This window comes from Amblyomma maculatum, chromosome 4, assembly GCF_055883805.1.
Source record: "Amblyomma maculatum isolate TAMU_Amacu chromosome 4, ASM5588380v1, whole genome shotgun sequence".
In the NCBI taxonomy this organism is placed as follows: Eukaryota; Metazoa; Arthropoda; class Arachnida; order Ixodida; family Ixodidae; genus Amblyomma; species Amblyomma maculatum.
In genome coordinates this window covers 83106988-83123867 of record NC_139347.1, presented here as the reverse complement: position 1 = coordinate 83123867, position 16880 = coordinate 83106988, and the positions used below count along the sequence as shown (strand labels likewise).

At 47.3% G+C, this 16880-nt stretch overlaps 1 protein-coding gene across 1 annotated transcript in view; it reads left to right on the top strand.

Moving 5' to 3' along the window:
* LOC146191534 (anoctamin-7-like) overlaps nt 1–16880 on the top strand; it is a 123859-nt gene that overhangs the window by 95576 nt on the left and 11403 nt on the right. The window contains exons 14-15 of the mRNA XM_084599966.1: nt 9362–9524; nt 12801–12930. Of these exons, the coding sequence (XP_084456092.1) occupies nt 9362–9524; nt 12801–12930 (293 nt within the window). The remainder of the gene's footprint in view (nt 1–9361; nt 9525–12800; nt 12931–16880) is intronic.

Below are 16880 nucleotides of genomic sequence, written 5' to 3'. Positions count from 1 at the left end.
CCCAGTAAGCTGCTGTGCTATGAAACACCAGTAGCACGCAGATTCGGCAGTCAACGAAAAATGTAACCCGCGAACAAATACCCAGCTAAGGCGACCGGCACAGAGTAATTCATAGATTTTCAGAGGCGGTTTTGAGCACTGGATGTAAATTACGCCCCCCCCCCCCCCCCCCTCTCCTCTCTCCTTTCCCCTGAAAGGCAATAGAAGTCGCAGGTATGCTTTAAGGTCACGCGTTCTAAAAGAATATTTTGATTTTCACACTCGAACATTTTTCGAGGATGGTGGTGCACCCAGAATACCTAGCTTTATTTTCACATCGAGCGCCATTTACGTGACCGAGACGTGCGCGGTCATATCGAATTCAGATATTTCGAATTATTTGCTTTATCGAACGCATTAAAATATCATGGCTGCCGCCCGAAAAATCATGCGTAAATGTATAAGAAAGTTTCGCAGTAGATCAAACTCCAATTTCGCCGGTCGTTTGGTGCTTCGAGCTGCGCCCTGTGGTCCGGAATTGGCGGCTCTCCAAAAGCCCTCTTTGACCACATTTTGTGCGCAGAGACAGGCCGGTTGCACGGCCTTTGGCACCTGCAGGTAGTGCCAGCGCTTGTGATACCCTGCTAGAAGGCGAACGTAGAATGAATGTACTTGAGCGTGTTCTTCGATTACTCATTTCTGTCTCATTTGCCTGTACTCATTTTTCATCACACTGCTGCCGTGCGGTGAAGTAAGCTTAACTAACTAACCAAATCCTATAGCGCCGGTTTCATGTGGCGTGCTGCGCTTGCCTCACTGCCGACTACGTTGCAGAAAGCAGCTGCGCCTCGATTTCAATACGCGTCTACATTATTTATGGTCTACTAGTGAAAGGACTGGGCGCCTTATTTTAAGCAGTGGCCAGTTTTATTGGACCGTCCTGCGTGGTTACGCTATGCGAAGTAGCTACAGAGGCCTAGAAACCCTATTGAGCGCTGCAGTGCCAAACCGTGAGTGCAATATATTCTTGCTTCTACACCAGAAATATGCCTATTGAGTTCGCGTGTGTGAATAGTATTTTTTTTTTTTTGTCAAACCAGATCGAATACGAATAATGCAGCTTGGATACCTAAACAAATACGAACAAGGTAGCTCAGAAACGAACCGAATAAGAATCGAATAGCCATATAACTGAGAAGAATAAGAATCGAATATTTGCGCCAGTACTGGCTACGTAATCGAATATCTGCACAAAAACAGCACTCGTATTATGGTGATTCGGCAGTTGAGGAGCATGTTATAACTAATAGAGCTAAAGCTAGAGCTGTTAAAGGGCGCAACAGTACCCTCTTTTAAAGTGTCGCGACATGGAGCATGTGAGGTCTGCGACCGTTAACTAATACACTTCGGTAAACTGCATTTTGCTGTGCTATTGACGACGAAATAGATTAAACTGGAGCGACACCTCAGAACATCAGACAGGTGACAGCTAGGCATTAGCCGAGGCCTCCGATATTCGAAATTAATGCAGGATTTTCCGAATTACCTTGAGCCCTGCCCCGTCCTCTAATATTAAACGTCATTTATGAGCGTATTGAACGCAGTCGCACGTTTGGACTGTGCGTCGCTGGACTGAACTCTAACGAATACTCAGCGCAGCAGCATGGGACGAGGCGACGTCGTGGGTCGTATCCTTGCAGCAGTCGTCGAATGCAATTATGGTGGGCTTTTTCGAACCCTGCGTCAAACTACGGGTCGATCCTGGATATATCGAACTCGAAAGGGATCCCGAAGTAGTTCCAATGTCGATAATTTCATATATAAAGTATGCCAACAGATGAGCTGCTTCTCTGTACCCCAGAAATGTGACTACGGTGTAGCCAAGCTAGCGGCGCGCTTCATGAAACGATTGGCTGCCCACTGGCGTACTCGCAGCCTGCCCGTGAAGTGCGCGTGCGCGCCAGGCGTCAAAAAGAGTGGCGCACGGGGCGCACCTCTATGTGCCGCTCCATGGACGCGGGCGCGTCTTCCAAATATTTGGTAGGCACAGATCGATGCGTCGGAGCTCACGATGCTCACATCTTGCAGTAGCATTTCGCGCCGCGTGGCACAATTGCCGTTGGGATTAAAGTTCACAGAAAAGCTGATGCGGACGGTGCCTTGGAAAAAGCCACCGCTGATTATAAGATGCCTATTTCTATTACTGGTACACTATAAAGGCTGTGGACGGTGCATTGAGAGCCGTAGCTCGATCATAAGATGCCTAATTATATTACCGAAGCACTATAAAGGCAAATAAAGTTAGAAGAGTTCAACGCTGCTGTACCGAATATTGAGCGAGAGCAATAGCTGCGGGTGACCGAGCATTATTCTTCTTCTTCTTCTTCTTCTTCTTCTTCTTCTTCTTCTTCTTCTTCTTCTTCTTCTTCTTCTTCTTCTTCTTCTTCTTCTTCTTCTTCTTCTTCTTCTTCTTCTTCTTCTTCTTCTTCCTTCTTCTTCTTCTTCTTCTTCTTCTTCTTCTTCTTCTTCTTCTTCTTCTTCTTCTTCTTCTTCTTCTTCTTCTTCTTCTTCTTCTTCTTCTTCTTCTTCTTCTTTTTCTTCTTCTTCTTCTTCTTGAAACGAGAAACCCAATTTGGCAGCTCCTGCCAGCTTGGGGTCGTCTACGAGAGTTGTCTAACGGTCAAAGATCAATGGTGGTCACCGCCGTTTCACGCTGAAGGCTCAAACTTCGAGCAGTATTGCTTTCGCAATAAAATAGCTCAGTTAAAAAAGGGTGCGGCTGATTTTGCTGTCTCCTTCAGCAGCGAAGCAGTGCCACGCGAGAGCCGCCGCAAGCATCCGGTCAGCACGGCTGGCTTAACCTGTGCACCCAGCGCCAGCTTCTTTGCATGAGAGCAGTGTCACTTTGAGAACAAGCACGCTTCGAAAGGAAACAAGGACGAATGACACATTTAAGCGGACTCGACGTTCACCTCGCCAAGCGGTTTTAAAGCGCTAGCGTTGTCAGCAGGTGCTCAAGGCTGCGCAGCCGGCCCGTTTAGAGTGCGAAAAATGATCATGGTGGCGCCATAAGAGAATCCAAGGACACGACATGCAGTTCGATATATCGAACGTTCCGCTGAACGGTAGTTCGATAAACGCAAAAATCAGTTTTATGCTTTTGCATCCGATTTTCAAGGATATATTCTGAGAGCTCGATTTAGGCAATAATTCGATATATCCTGGATCGACTGTATTCGAAAAGTATTCGAAATGTTGAGAACATACTCGATTCTTTTCAAATAATTTTGAAAGTATTGTGAGCCTTCCGTGGATGTTCTTTAATTTGTACATGCCATGATCTTCCTCTTTCATTTGTACATACCATCATCATCGTCCCGCGGCGCCGGCTCCGGCACGCGCCTGGGTTTTGTCATCGGATTAAAACGCTAGACAAGGCATCGCTGGCCTTGCCGTCACGACCTTGCCGTCTCAACCTAGCCTTCTTTCACAAGTGGTGGAGGTCGAATTCGATCCCTTTGCTGCCTCTCACTGGAGCTACGTTCCGGTCGTCATTTGGCAACTACCACCATAATCATGTCCACCGAGAGCAATCCCGACCCGGCCGGACCCTCTACCTCAGCTGCACCGACGCCTCCGACTCTGCCCACACGTCAACGCGACCCACCGCTGTTCGCTGGTCGTCGTGACGAAGACGTGGACGACTGGCTCGACACATATGAACGCTGCAGTGCCTATAACCAGTGGGACGATGCTTTAAAATTCATCAACGTTTCGTTCTATCTAATTGAGGTCGCCAGAAACTGGTTCATTAATCGCGAACCCCACACTACTAACTGGACCACTTTCAAACAGCAATTCCGACAATACTTCGCTGACCCGGCAGTTCGGACTGAGATCGCGAGAAACAAGCTCGCTTCCCGCCTTCAAGGTCCCGACGAGTCATATGCGTCTTACATAGAGGCTGTTCTTGCACTTTGTCGGCGCATTAGTCCCACCATGACGGAACCTGAACGTGTGCACCACGTCTTAAAAGGGATCAATGCTATGGCATATCACACCTTAGTTGCCCAGAATCCTACAAGTGCTGATTCAATTATTACGACCTGTCAACGCCTCGACCAGCTGCAGTCCTCTCGACTACACCCCGGCTTCGCAACTGGTCCGACCTCTGCTGACCTTGATCTGCGGGCAATGATTCGAGCAATCATCCGCGAGGAGCTTCAAGCCCTCAATCCTTTCTGTCGACATGGGTGCGATCATTCTTCCGCACCTCCTAATGACGCCGTTCTCCGCAACATGATTAAAGAAGAGTTAGCTACCATCAGCCGCCCTATGACATCCGAACCTTCTGCAATCCGCCCAGCGCCGACCTACGCGCACGTCGCTGCATCCCCCCCTCCCTTCTTTGGATCCCCCGCCCCGACCGGCACCAACATACAATCACATCAATGCAATGGCGATGGCTCAACCGACACAACCCAATTACGCACCTTGGCGTCCCCCCCGACCAGTCTGCTATTACTGTGGCATTAGAGGACATATATCCCGCTTCTGTCGTCGCCGCCTTCAGAACGAGCGCCGTGGTTACGACACCTTCGAATGCGACATGCCTTCAACCTCATATTATCAACGCCGGTCTATTCCAAGCCCACCTCGACGATCCTCCCCACCTCCAGTATCTTCCTCTGAGCCTCGTGGGAACCATGTATCCCGACGCCGGTCCACATCCCCATACCGCCGCTCAGTTTCCCCTCTCCGCCCCGCAACCGGTCTCCCTGTCCGCCATCCGGAAAACTAAGTGTTGCAGTTTCCGGAGGTCAAACTGCACGCTGCGAACTTACTAAAAGTCCTCCTGATCGCCCGTATAACGTTATTGGTGTTATCGCTGAAGGTGTACCGGTTGAAGCTTTGATTGATACAGGGGCTGCAATTTCTGTCATTCACGCTGATTTGTGCTACCGTTTGCGAAAAGTGACAACCCCATATGATGGGCCTCAACTCCGTGGAGCCAATAACGTCCCTTTGCGCCCTTCAGCGAAGTGCACCGTACGAGTTGTTATCGACGGCATCCGCCATCATGTGTAGTTTGCTGTGCTCTCACCTTGTGCGCATCTCATGATTTTCGGATGGGATTTTTTGTCAACCGCTTCAGCGTTAATTTCTTGTGGTGACCGTGTTATCCATATGACAGACAGAGATTTTTCATCTGACTTTTCTGAACGACATCATCCCCTCGTTGCCGCCGCTGATACTGTTTTGCCTCCTCAGTGCGAAAAACTACTTACTGTTGTTTCTGACCACATCACTGACGGGGACGTACTCACAGCACCATCATATAGTCATCTTGCACGCGGCATCGCCTTCCCGTCAAGTCTTGTCCGGTTCCACAACGGCTCAGCGACAGTAGTGGCCACTAACACTTCACGTGAATCCCTCGTGCTCCCAAAAGGAACTTCTCTGAATTGTATGGTGGATGTTCAACCTTTTTCCCTGATGGTGCTCACCGCCCCTCCGCCTCAGCAACGTGTTTCGTCAGACGTCTCTCTTTCTGTTCTCGCAAAGACTATTAATCCTAAACTCACGCCGGACCAACGCCAAGAACTACTGACATTGCTTCGACACCACCAAGCCATTTTCGATGCCACTTCCACACCACTGGGACGGACTAGTGTTGCGCACCATCGCATCATTACTGAAGGTAACTCTATCGTTCGACGACGGCCTTATCGGGTTTCCCTCTCTGAACGAAAAGTAATTGAAGAAAATGTAAATGACATGCTTCATCGCAATATAATTCGTCCTTCAACAAGCCCATGGTCCTCCCCAGTAGTGCTAGTTAAAAAAAAGGACGGCTCGGTACGCTTTTGTGTTGATTACCGCGCACTCAACAAAATTACCCGCAAAGATGTATATCCGATGCCGCGAATTGATGAGGCCCTTGACTCCCTCCAAGGCTCCGAATATTTCTCGACCTTGGACCTTCGCTCAGGGTATTGGCAAATACCTATGCACGAGGACGACAAAGAAAAAACCGCTTTCGCAACCAATGATGGCCTTTACGAATTTAATGTTATGCCTTTCGGACTTTGTAACGCACCAGCGACATTTGAAAGAATGATCGACACTGTACTTCGTGGCCTCAAATGGAGAACCTGTTTGTGTTACTTGGATGACATTGTTATCTTTTCGGCAACCTTTAATGACCATCTCACGCGCCTGAATGAAGTCCTCACCTGTCTCGCTTCGGCAGGCCTTCAGCTCAACACCAAGAAGTGCCACTTTGCACAGAAGGAAATTAGAATATTGGGACATCTGGTCAGCCATGACGGCATTCGCCCAGATCCTGAAAAAATAATCGCGGTCTTGAACTTTGCTCGTCCACAACGGATTACAGATTTGCGCAGTTTCCTCGGCCTCGCGTCCTACTTCCGGCGTTTTATAAGGCATTTTGCAACTATTGCTGCACCACTTCATGAGCTACTTAAAGCACGCAGCCCTTTCGTGTGGACTGAGCAGTGCGAAACTGCTTTTAATGACCTCAAGCACGCCCTCACATCAGATCCTGTTCTTGGCCACTTCAGTGACAGCGCTCCAACTATCCTGCACACCGATGCCAGTGGTCACGGTCTTGGCGCTGTACTTCTGCAGCGTGATGCAACATCGCGTGAGAAAGTGATTGCCTTTGCCAGTCGGACTCTCACTCCAGCTGAGAAAAACTACACCATTACCGAGCAGGAGTGTCTTGCTGTCGTCTGGGCTGTCCAAAAATTTCGCCCTTACCTATACGGTCGGCACTTCACAGCTGTGACCGACCACCATGCACTTTGCTGGTTGTCTTCACTCAAAAATTTGACAGGCCGACTTGGCCGCTGGATTCTACGCCTGCAAGAATACCATTTCGACGTCACTTATAAATCTGGTCGCCAACACCAATACGCCGACGCTCTCTCTCGCTGTCCCCTTTCGGAATCCGCTTGCTGCTTTTCTTCACAATTCATTTCCACCTCTGACCAGAGCCGACCATCTCTTTGCCCGACGTATATCACAACCGTTTGTTTTGACGACTCTGAGAACAAGCACGCTCTCCGCTCACAGCAATTAGCCGATGCCTACTGCCGTCCTATCATCGACCGCCTTATCGGCGCTTCGGACCCGCCCAATGCTAGGCTTCGCCGACAGTTTCGCAATTTCAAGCTCGAAGATGGCATCCTACTCCGCTACGTGTATTGCCCTGATGGAACTCGCTGGATCCCAGTCGCGCCGCGTGTGCTTCGCCCACGTATACTGGCGGCACTTCACGATGACGCTACTGCAGGTCACCTTGGTTTTGACAAAACCTACGACCGCGTGAGAAAACGATTCTTTTGGCCTGACTTATCTTCCACCGTTGCCAAATACGTCGCATCCTGCCCTCTGTGCCAACGTCGCAAACGGCTGACTTCTTCGCCCGCTGGCCTTCTACAACCTCTTCCTTGTCCCACCACGCCATTCGACGTAGTCGGCATCGACTTATATGGTCCCCCACCTCTCTCCTATGGGGGTAACCATTGGATTATAACAGCTGTCGACCACCTCACACGTTACGCTGAGACAGCACCTGTACCGACTGGTTCCGCTGAAGAAGTAGCAAATTTCTTTTTGCTATCAATTGTATTACGACATGGCGCTTCTCGGGTGCTCCTAAGTGACCGCGGTACAGCCTTCTTATCGAAAGTCGTTGCCGAAGTTCTTCACGCCTCATCCACCCTTCATAAGACAACCTCAAGCTACCATCCCCAGACTAACGGTCTGACTGAGCGATTTCATCGCACCTTGTCGGACATGATATCAATGTACATCACACCAGATCATCGAAATTGGGACACTATTCTACCATTCGTCACATTCGCCTATAATACAGCAGTACAGCGAACTACCGGTTACTCTCCATTTTTCCTTGTTTATGGCCGTCCTCCCACTACAATTTTCGACGCTTCCTTCTTCTCTACGCCCGACTACTCCACATCAGTACCTACCCATTTTTTATCTCGTGTGGCCAGATGCCGTCATCTTGCCCGACTCAACACGGCAGCGTGCCAGGAAGTCCGCAAGACTCGCTATGATTCTACACATCCAGTGGTATATTTTCGTCTTGGTGACGAAGTACTGCTTTACACACCATTGCGCACCTCTGGCCTTAGTGACAAATTCCACCACCGCTACGTAGGTCCCTATGAGATCATATGCCAAACTTCCCCAGTGAACTACAAAGTGACGCCTGTTGATCCCCCAGCTGATCGACGCCACCGTGGAACTGAAATTGTTCATGTGTCTCGCCTGAAACCGTTTGTGCGCCGCGATGCATCACTTAGTTAGGAGCGGCCAGGCTGGCCGCTTCCGACCCCCCGGGCAGATTGTGTGAGCCTTCCGTGGATGTTCTTTAATTTGTACATGCCATGATCTTCCTCTTTCATTTGTACATACCATCATCATCGTCTCGCGGCGCCGACTCCGGCACGCGCCTGGGTTTTGTCATCGGATTAAAACGCTAGACAAGGCATCGCTGGCCTTGCCGTCACGACCTTGCCGTCTCAACCTCGCCTTCTTTCACAGTATACACAGTCTGATCCGTTTGAATATTCGGAAAGAAAGTTATCCGAATCGCTATCGCACACATTTACTATCTAGACTTATCTTTGTGCCATTCGTTTTACATCAAATTACCGATATAACGAAGCGTTTCGCCATCCTCTCCGAATTTGATTAATTTGATTCGACTGCGGTGGGTGGTGACCATCACTTTGATGTACTAATCAACAAGGTACGCCTGTAATGTGAAAACCTGTACCTCAGATACCAATATTCGAATTATATAGTTTCAATACTGACACAATGAGCGTCATTCAAAAGAGTTGCTAATGCAGTCTTAACTACATTACACGACACGTTGACGTGTTACTGGTAACTCCAACCTTTCTTTTTTATAAGGCATAGAAGCTGACTGTTCTACACTCGACAGATCTCAGATTTTGCTCTTGACATTAACCACATAAGTGGGAAGATGCGGTGGCATCAAATGTGTGTATCCATCCAAACTTTTTGGACACGTTGGTACCTACTGATCTTACACAGACACCACGAGAACGGCGCACACACATAAACACGTTTTCATGGAGTCTGCGTCGTGCTAAACTTTTGGCACATATTCAAAATGTCAATAATGTTTGCAATCAAGGAAATCACAGCAGATTGTTAATATTTCAGATGTAAGAGCCATGCAATTTTCATTGTAGATATGGCAAAAATAAAGCAGGCGAAAAAGGTGTCGGTAATTCAGTATACACAACCACGTCGGACAACGCGCCACCGTGACCATAGGCAATGACTGCCGCCCTCGCAGGTTGATGAAGAAGGTGCTCCGCAAGTGGGGCATCATGTACAGGGTGGCGGACGAGAAAGTCTCCGACCAACACTTCCTGCTGCGCGAGCTCTACAAGCAGGACGACCCGGAGTTCCGCAGGGATGAGTTCGCCGAGAAGATCATCCAGTACGGCTACCTCATGGTGAGCGCGCGCTCGCTTTTCACCTCCATGAAATCAACCCAGGTACAGCAAATACAGCAAAACGCAGTGGTCAGGACTAGAATACAGTCTTGGGATCTTAATTGTACTTGTGACAATGCTCAGCAGTGGTCTGCATGCACAAACACGGTGCGATCAAAGCTCTGGTTCTGCTTTGACAACGCGACACTTGCCCCCTCTCCCTAATAACCAACAGCTGTCCGTTTTTAGTGCAACCTTCACAGCTTTCACGTACGATAACGAGTGTAATGTCGGGAACTTCCGGGAGGACAATGTCTGCAACGGGCAATAAGCGTTGGCACCGCATGCGATCAAGGTCACCGACGGCAACCAATATATAAAAATATATAAAACAGCACTGATGCGCACGTTCTCGAGGGCAACCGTTTAAAAACACCAATTTATTTTTAACTTGTACACGAGCTTTCACTCATCATTAGAGAGCGAGAGGGTGGGAGGAGGAGGGTCACTGACGGTGCTGCTAATGCTCACGAGACCTTGACCAGAACGCGCCTGTGGCCCGTATCTTCGCCACGGTAGCCAGATTTAGTTCGATTGGAAACGGCGATTGGCGGAAAAGAAGTTGAAGGGGAGGGGGGATCCCGCGTGTGTTGGCATTAGCGGCGCTCGCTTCGTACAACAAGCTGTTTCGCCGTACTTGAAACGAAAGAAGCGCTTCCCGGCAGCGACCAATCAATGGGGGGCCATGGATCGTCATGGCGACAGCAACCGACGCGCTAGCTTCGACCGCGCAGTGGCCTCCGTACCGGGAGACGCCCTTTCGCGCCGTACGACCAACGCTCGCGTGCTTGCGTCCGCGCCGCAACAAAGGTGGGGGCCGGAGACGATTTCTCTCGCAAGTCGTTCGAGTTAAGTCCAGCGAAGAAGCGAGCTTGGTCAACCTGCAAACAACTGGCGACTCGGCTGCGCGCACGTAGGTCGTCGGACGATCAATGGTGATCAACGCCAAAAGAAAAATGACAGAGAAAGCAAAGAACTTGGCTTTGGTTTCCCAATCTCGCACGCACGCACGCACGCACGCACACACACACACACACACACACACACGCACACACACACACACGCACACACACACGCACACACACACACACACACGCACACACACGCACACACACGCACACACGCACACACACACACACACACACACACACACACACACACACACACACACACACACACACACACACACACACACACACACACACACACACACACACACACACACACACACACACACACACACACACACACACACACACACACACACACACACACACACACACACACACACACACACACACACACACACACACACACACACACACACACAAAAGAACTCGAAACGAGAGAAAACAGACCAGCCCGCGAAAGCCTATTTTCGGAAAATCGCCAAGATTGCCAGGATCTAGTCTTATATATAAAAAAGAAACATGCAAATGAGGGGCGTGCGCATTTTAGTAACCCAGACAAGGAAGTAGATCATTGCCAGAACTATACTATTAAAAATGCAGACGAATTGGCCTTACTCCTTTTTGGCGACCTAATCAAGGATGAGAAGGAGAAGTAAAGGCGGGAAGGTCGACTGGAAAAATAAAGGGTTTGATACCCTGCACTGAAGTTAATGGGGTGAAGATATAAAGGTGAAAGAAAAAAGAAGGGAGCCAAAGAAGTCAGTAGGCGAAAAGCGCACTGCAAAGTCACAGCCTGTCGTGCAGGCCCGACACTTTCAAGGAACGGAGGAGTTTCTGGCAGGGCTTCGCCACAGATGATGGCGGCAGATGAAGCATGGTGAAGATACAATGAAACATGTTAAGGAAAATTTTGCCAGGAACTATGCTTATAAAAATGCAGGAAAAGTGGGCTTACGCGTTTTTGGCAACATCGTCAGGGAAAGAAGCGTTGCTACAACTGGTGGTTACACAAGCACAGATGGACTGACAGAACTTTGCAACCTCTTCAAGAAACAGAGACGTTGCCGGGAATATGCTCATAAAAATTCCAGAAGTGAGCCAGCATATTTTTAGCGCGAAAGCTTTTCTAGGATTTCGCCAATTTCCACCTGAGTATTCCTATATGGCGACAACCAAGCCTAGCTTTGCAATACAGGGTTATACCACTACTTGCTATGAGCGATCATGGCTATCATCAATACCACAGTCATGATCAAGCTCAAGGGCAACATCAAAGATAATTACATATATCGAATCAACACTAATTAGATCTGTATGCATCGCAAGTTGAAAGTGATGTCTGAACGTGTCTAACGCGCATCGGATAATTACGCCTTCTAAGCCTAACTGGCTTAAGCCTAAATGTCTGTTAGGCTTAAGCCTAAATGTCTGCAAGGACACATTACTTTAGCACGTTGCTGTTCGGACAAGCTTTGATAGTAATTACACCTTCGTGATCCTAATTAAGCTTAATAAGGTTCTGGCATTTGCACGTAAAACTAGCGCTAATTATATGACTAAACCAACGTCATTTTTTCGCAATAATGTCGAGGAAAATAAAAAAATAGCCAGGAACCATGCTTATAAAAACGCAGATGAAGTGCTCTTACGCGCTTTTTGCGACCTCATCAGGGAAAAGAATAACGCTAAAAACTACGCATAAAGAAACGATGCTGAAGTGGGCTTACGCATGACCAGGGTCACGGGAGAATGCGCGTCACATATCAGTGTCTGCTCGAGTCGACTACGAACTTATATAACGGTAGGCAAAGTTCAAGTGATCATGCGCTGGTCTGGCTTTGGCGGCCTAGGACAGACCGAGAATGGCTTGAAGAAATGGTTCGATAAACGTTGACTGGCTGGCGCCACATTCCATTTGTTAATATTTTCTTTATCGTATATACCATCTTCACGCAGTGCAATATCAAAAGTTCTCGCATAAAAGATCACTCATTAATTTTCTAGTGCATTTGTGCAGTTAGCTATGGTACCCTTCGTATTGGTAGGTTATCGCGACTCACTAGTATACACTGCAGGGGACTGGCTAACCGCAAAGAAACTCGAGATGCTAGAGGACTAAGGATTTCCGCCCTTTCTATCTTGAGCTTTTTTGCTGCTGTAACGATCTCGGTGTCAGAAAGCTAGCTCCAGACATCCGCTCCTATTCATTCCAATACTAAGTGAAACGCAACAATGAAGGTGCGCTCAGATGACCATGCATGAATCTCGAGACAGCAGACGAATGCTGAAGACTGACGCGTATTTGTTGTTCACATTATTACGGCAGCTGTTTGCGGCTTCGTTCCCGTTGGCGCCGCTCCTAGCGCTGCTGTACAACATGTTCGACCTCCGGATCGACGGCAATAGGCTTCTCTGGCTCAACCGAAGGCCGGTACCCTTCAGGGACGACGACATCGGTGAGTGCATATATATATATATATATATATATATATATATATATATATATATATATATATATATATATATATATATATATATATATATATATATATATATATACATATATATATATATATATATATATATATATATATATATATATATATATATATATATATATATATATATATATATATATATATATATATATTCTTTTTTATTGTATAGAAAAGAACGGAATGCGTTCTTGAATAATTAAGGGACACTGCATGCAAATGAAAGTTGGCTTCTACCGATGAAACACCGCGTTTACTGTGATCACAAACGAGCACTCCAAACAAAAAAATTTAATATTGATAAGCTCGAGAAAAAAATTACTGATGTCGCATCACCTGCATATTTCATAACTTTATGAAATGTATTCATCGCATTTATTTAATTTCGTGCATCTCAGAGCGCACACTACGCTGCTATTCAATTTAAACGATCGCAACAGGTTATTATTGGCAAGGGCCTGACGAGTTTAAATCGACTGATGGGAAAATGTCCAATTCTTTCACCAATAAATTGTGTATTGCGCTCATACATGGCAAAATTACTTTTGAAAAGGAATTAAATTATATTACTAATTACTTTGCTGAAAATCGTAGGAAAGTAATTAAATTACATTACAATTTCTCCTACAGAGTAATTCGATTACTTTTAAATTACTTTTTAGTTTCCATCCGTGCAAAAACTAAGTAAAGCTAGTAAGCAAAATAGCAACTTGTTCTCCAGACGCGAAACACACATTATTTCGTTTGCCCGCCAAATTCCATCCCAGAGAGCTATTCCTTTCCTCTTTCCTACAGCACTTGCCATTACAAAAACAAGACAACAGAAAAAAAAGCAGAAGCATGATCGAGCAATCGTGAAATGACCGGCGAACCCACCGTCTTGCTTGCCCGGAGCTGTCTCCGCCATTTGAAGGCCCGAAAAACCTAGGTTATTGTTTCCGCAGTCCCAAGAATCGACGTCGGCACCTTGTGCTCACTGCTCAGTAATGCTCAAGCTACGATGGCTCACGCCATGGACCCTTCCGCCTATCTCCCCAAACCCCAATCCTCCCTCGCCCCGTGGTGACGAGTGTAACCAAGCGCCACTGTGCCCTAGCCGACGCAACAGGGAGTGCCACTGCGCTGCGCTACCTAGTTTTCAACTCCCGCCTTCTTACACCACTGTCTCTTCGGCATTCTCTTGGCGCCTTGTATCCTGTTGCTTAGAGAATGGCTGCCATGGGATAGCCGCACTAAGTGGCCCTGCTACACACAAGGTCTCAGACGCACTGTTCTGCTCAATTCTGTCTCCTTTTGCCGATACGTTACGCTGGGTTCAGCTTTCCGCATGTCGTTCCTGCTTTCGCGGCACTCTACTTTGTTGTCTATTGAAGAAATAGTGGCGCACTTTTGTCAAAGTAATTTCGAAAGGAATTAATTATTTTTACTGCGAAATTACGACCAAAATTAATTCATTACATTACTAAATTACCGAACCGAACAAGTAATTCATTACATTACAAATTACCATAAAATAATTAAATTACTGTAATTCAATTATTGCTGTAATTCAATTATTGTCATGTCTGATTTCGCTGCAGACAAACGTGAAAATGGCCGGAAAGGGTAAGTAATAATAACTGGGTAGACTTTCCCGCAGTATCGATCCCCTTAAAGGCCGATTCCGTTTTTGTTTTTGCTTTTAACATTTGTAGTTCATTTTCATATTCCATTTGTTAGAGACACTTCTCTCCGCTACAGAAAATCGCTTATCAAAGGATAAAGTAGATAAAACCGACAACCGAAACCCACAGAAACTTTAGGCAAACCTACATATGCCTGCACGATATGCTCTTTTGTGGAGTTACGGCTATAAGGGCACAAAATATGTCATCTGTGCGTTGATTAGCTAAACTTGTGACTGTAAGTGACAGCTGGAGTCACTATATGACACGAAGTGACCAAAAGTAAGATTACACCTTTTGTACTGTAGCAAAAGCGCAAATCGAATATACATGGTTTTGTATCCAGTGACGTCATGCACACAAGGTTGCCCGTAGGAATCTCCCCTATTGCGATCACGAAATGGGAATTTTTATTGCGATAGCAATACTACTCTAGGTTTCGAGCCTTCAGCGTAGCGCGGCGGTAGCCACGTCTTACCCACGTGACGCTGTGACGTCACACCCCATGTGACACTAGGGTGAGAGCTGGGCTAGCCACCATAGCTGGGCTACCAACTCAAGCGGTCGGCGTAGCGCGGCGATAGCCACGTCTTACCCACGTGACGCTGTGACGTTACACCCCACGTGACACAAACGCGAGAGATGGGCTCCCAACTCAAGCGGTCGGCGTGGCGCGGTCGCAGTCGCGGCTCAGTTGGCAGGAGCTACCAACTTGGGTCTCTCGTTTCACATGGGACGTTTATGTCAGAATCAGCCTGCTAGGACCCTGGCATTCAAGTTACGCCTATCGGCCACTAAGGCACGTTCGTACGGCTTGGTTAAAGCGGGGCTTTATATGTGGGCTGAGGAAGAAGAGAAAGAGAAGAAGAATGCTCGGTCACCCGCAGCTAATGCTTTCGCTCAATATTTGGTTCAGAAGCGTTGAACTCTCGTAATTTTTTAAAATTTATTTCAGCTGTAACAAGACACTAAAACGTCACGAAATTCAGTACAAATGACTAGAAAACAGGAGAACACATCGCAGAAGCTTCTACAAAATCCGAGGAGGATGAAAAAAAAAAAAGAATAAAAAATAGCGGAGTTGCCCTTAACAGAAACTTTGCTCACAGCTTCCAGCGCAATTTTATGGCTAAAACAAAAAGACAAACATAATCCTTATGAAACAAAGCAAACCCGCTACACCGGACGTCGGCATGAATTTTAACCAGACTGGAGGGCAAATGTCCGTCTTTTATTCACAGGTTTTCCCAGCAATGATCTTGTGGTTTAGCAAGAGGACCCGTAAAGGACATTCATCTTGACACTGTCTCACTGCGCTAATCCGCGCTTAAAAAGCCTTTCTTCTTGTGTCCTAGTTTTCATCCGAGAGATAGACACTTTATTTAAGAACATAGAACCCAGAACCCATTGATGTTTATGATGATGATGACTGCAGTATCCGCGCGTTATTTCTATGCTGCATATTGTAGATTAAAAAGAAAACTACACACCGTACATTCACGAAAATCTAAGCCGCCAACATCTCCCCCAAGGTACCTGACTAGGATCGTTGTCATGCTCCTGCAATCAATCCCACACCGGCACATCAGGGATATTGTGAGCCATCTATAGCGTAGCTGTCACCGTAAAAGCGTTAATATTAGCAATGCTTGCGAAAAAATAATAGCAATAAAGCGCCTTGATCTTTATTCGGCTTGGACTGCGCTAGCAGCCAGCCAGCTGCACGGTAGCGGGTCACAACATTTAGCGCACCTACGCTCTTCTGGCGAGTATATTTCACACTGCACCAGAAAAACAACAACAAAAACAATGAAATATGGCAGCAAGAGTAGGCTTCCTTGTTACTTAGGTAGACGACATGACGACGCGGCTTAATCTGTTGCCATGGAAACGGCATTTCGAATGGCTCGCGTGCTCGTCTGGATCCCGGCTGCGCGCCGTAACGACATTCAGAGCGCCACCGAGACAAAGCCCGCAGCACCACCGATAAGAAAGGTATCGATTTGACGCTTCTCTCCACGGAAAGTCATTGTTTGCTTTGCCATACCGCGCCCATAACTTGGGTTCGCGGGATGACCGGTGCGCGGGCAAGTACTTAAAGCAGCGGACCAGCGTGCAATGCTTTGATGGTCATAGCAGGACGCCGTCTTCTTTGTGAATGTGAGCAGATTACCTTCAGTGCGCAAAGGAACGTTTACTAAGGAAGGTGGAAGTCCCAATCAAAGCCTAAGGTCGAAAATCGCTTCT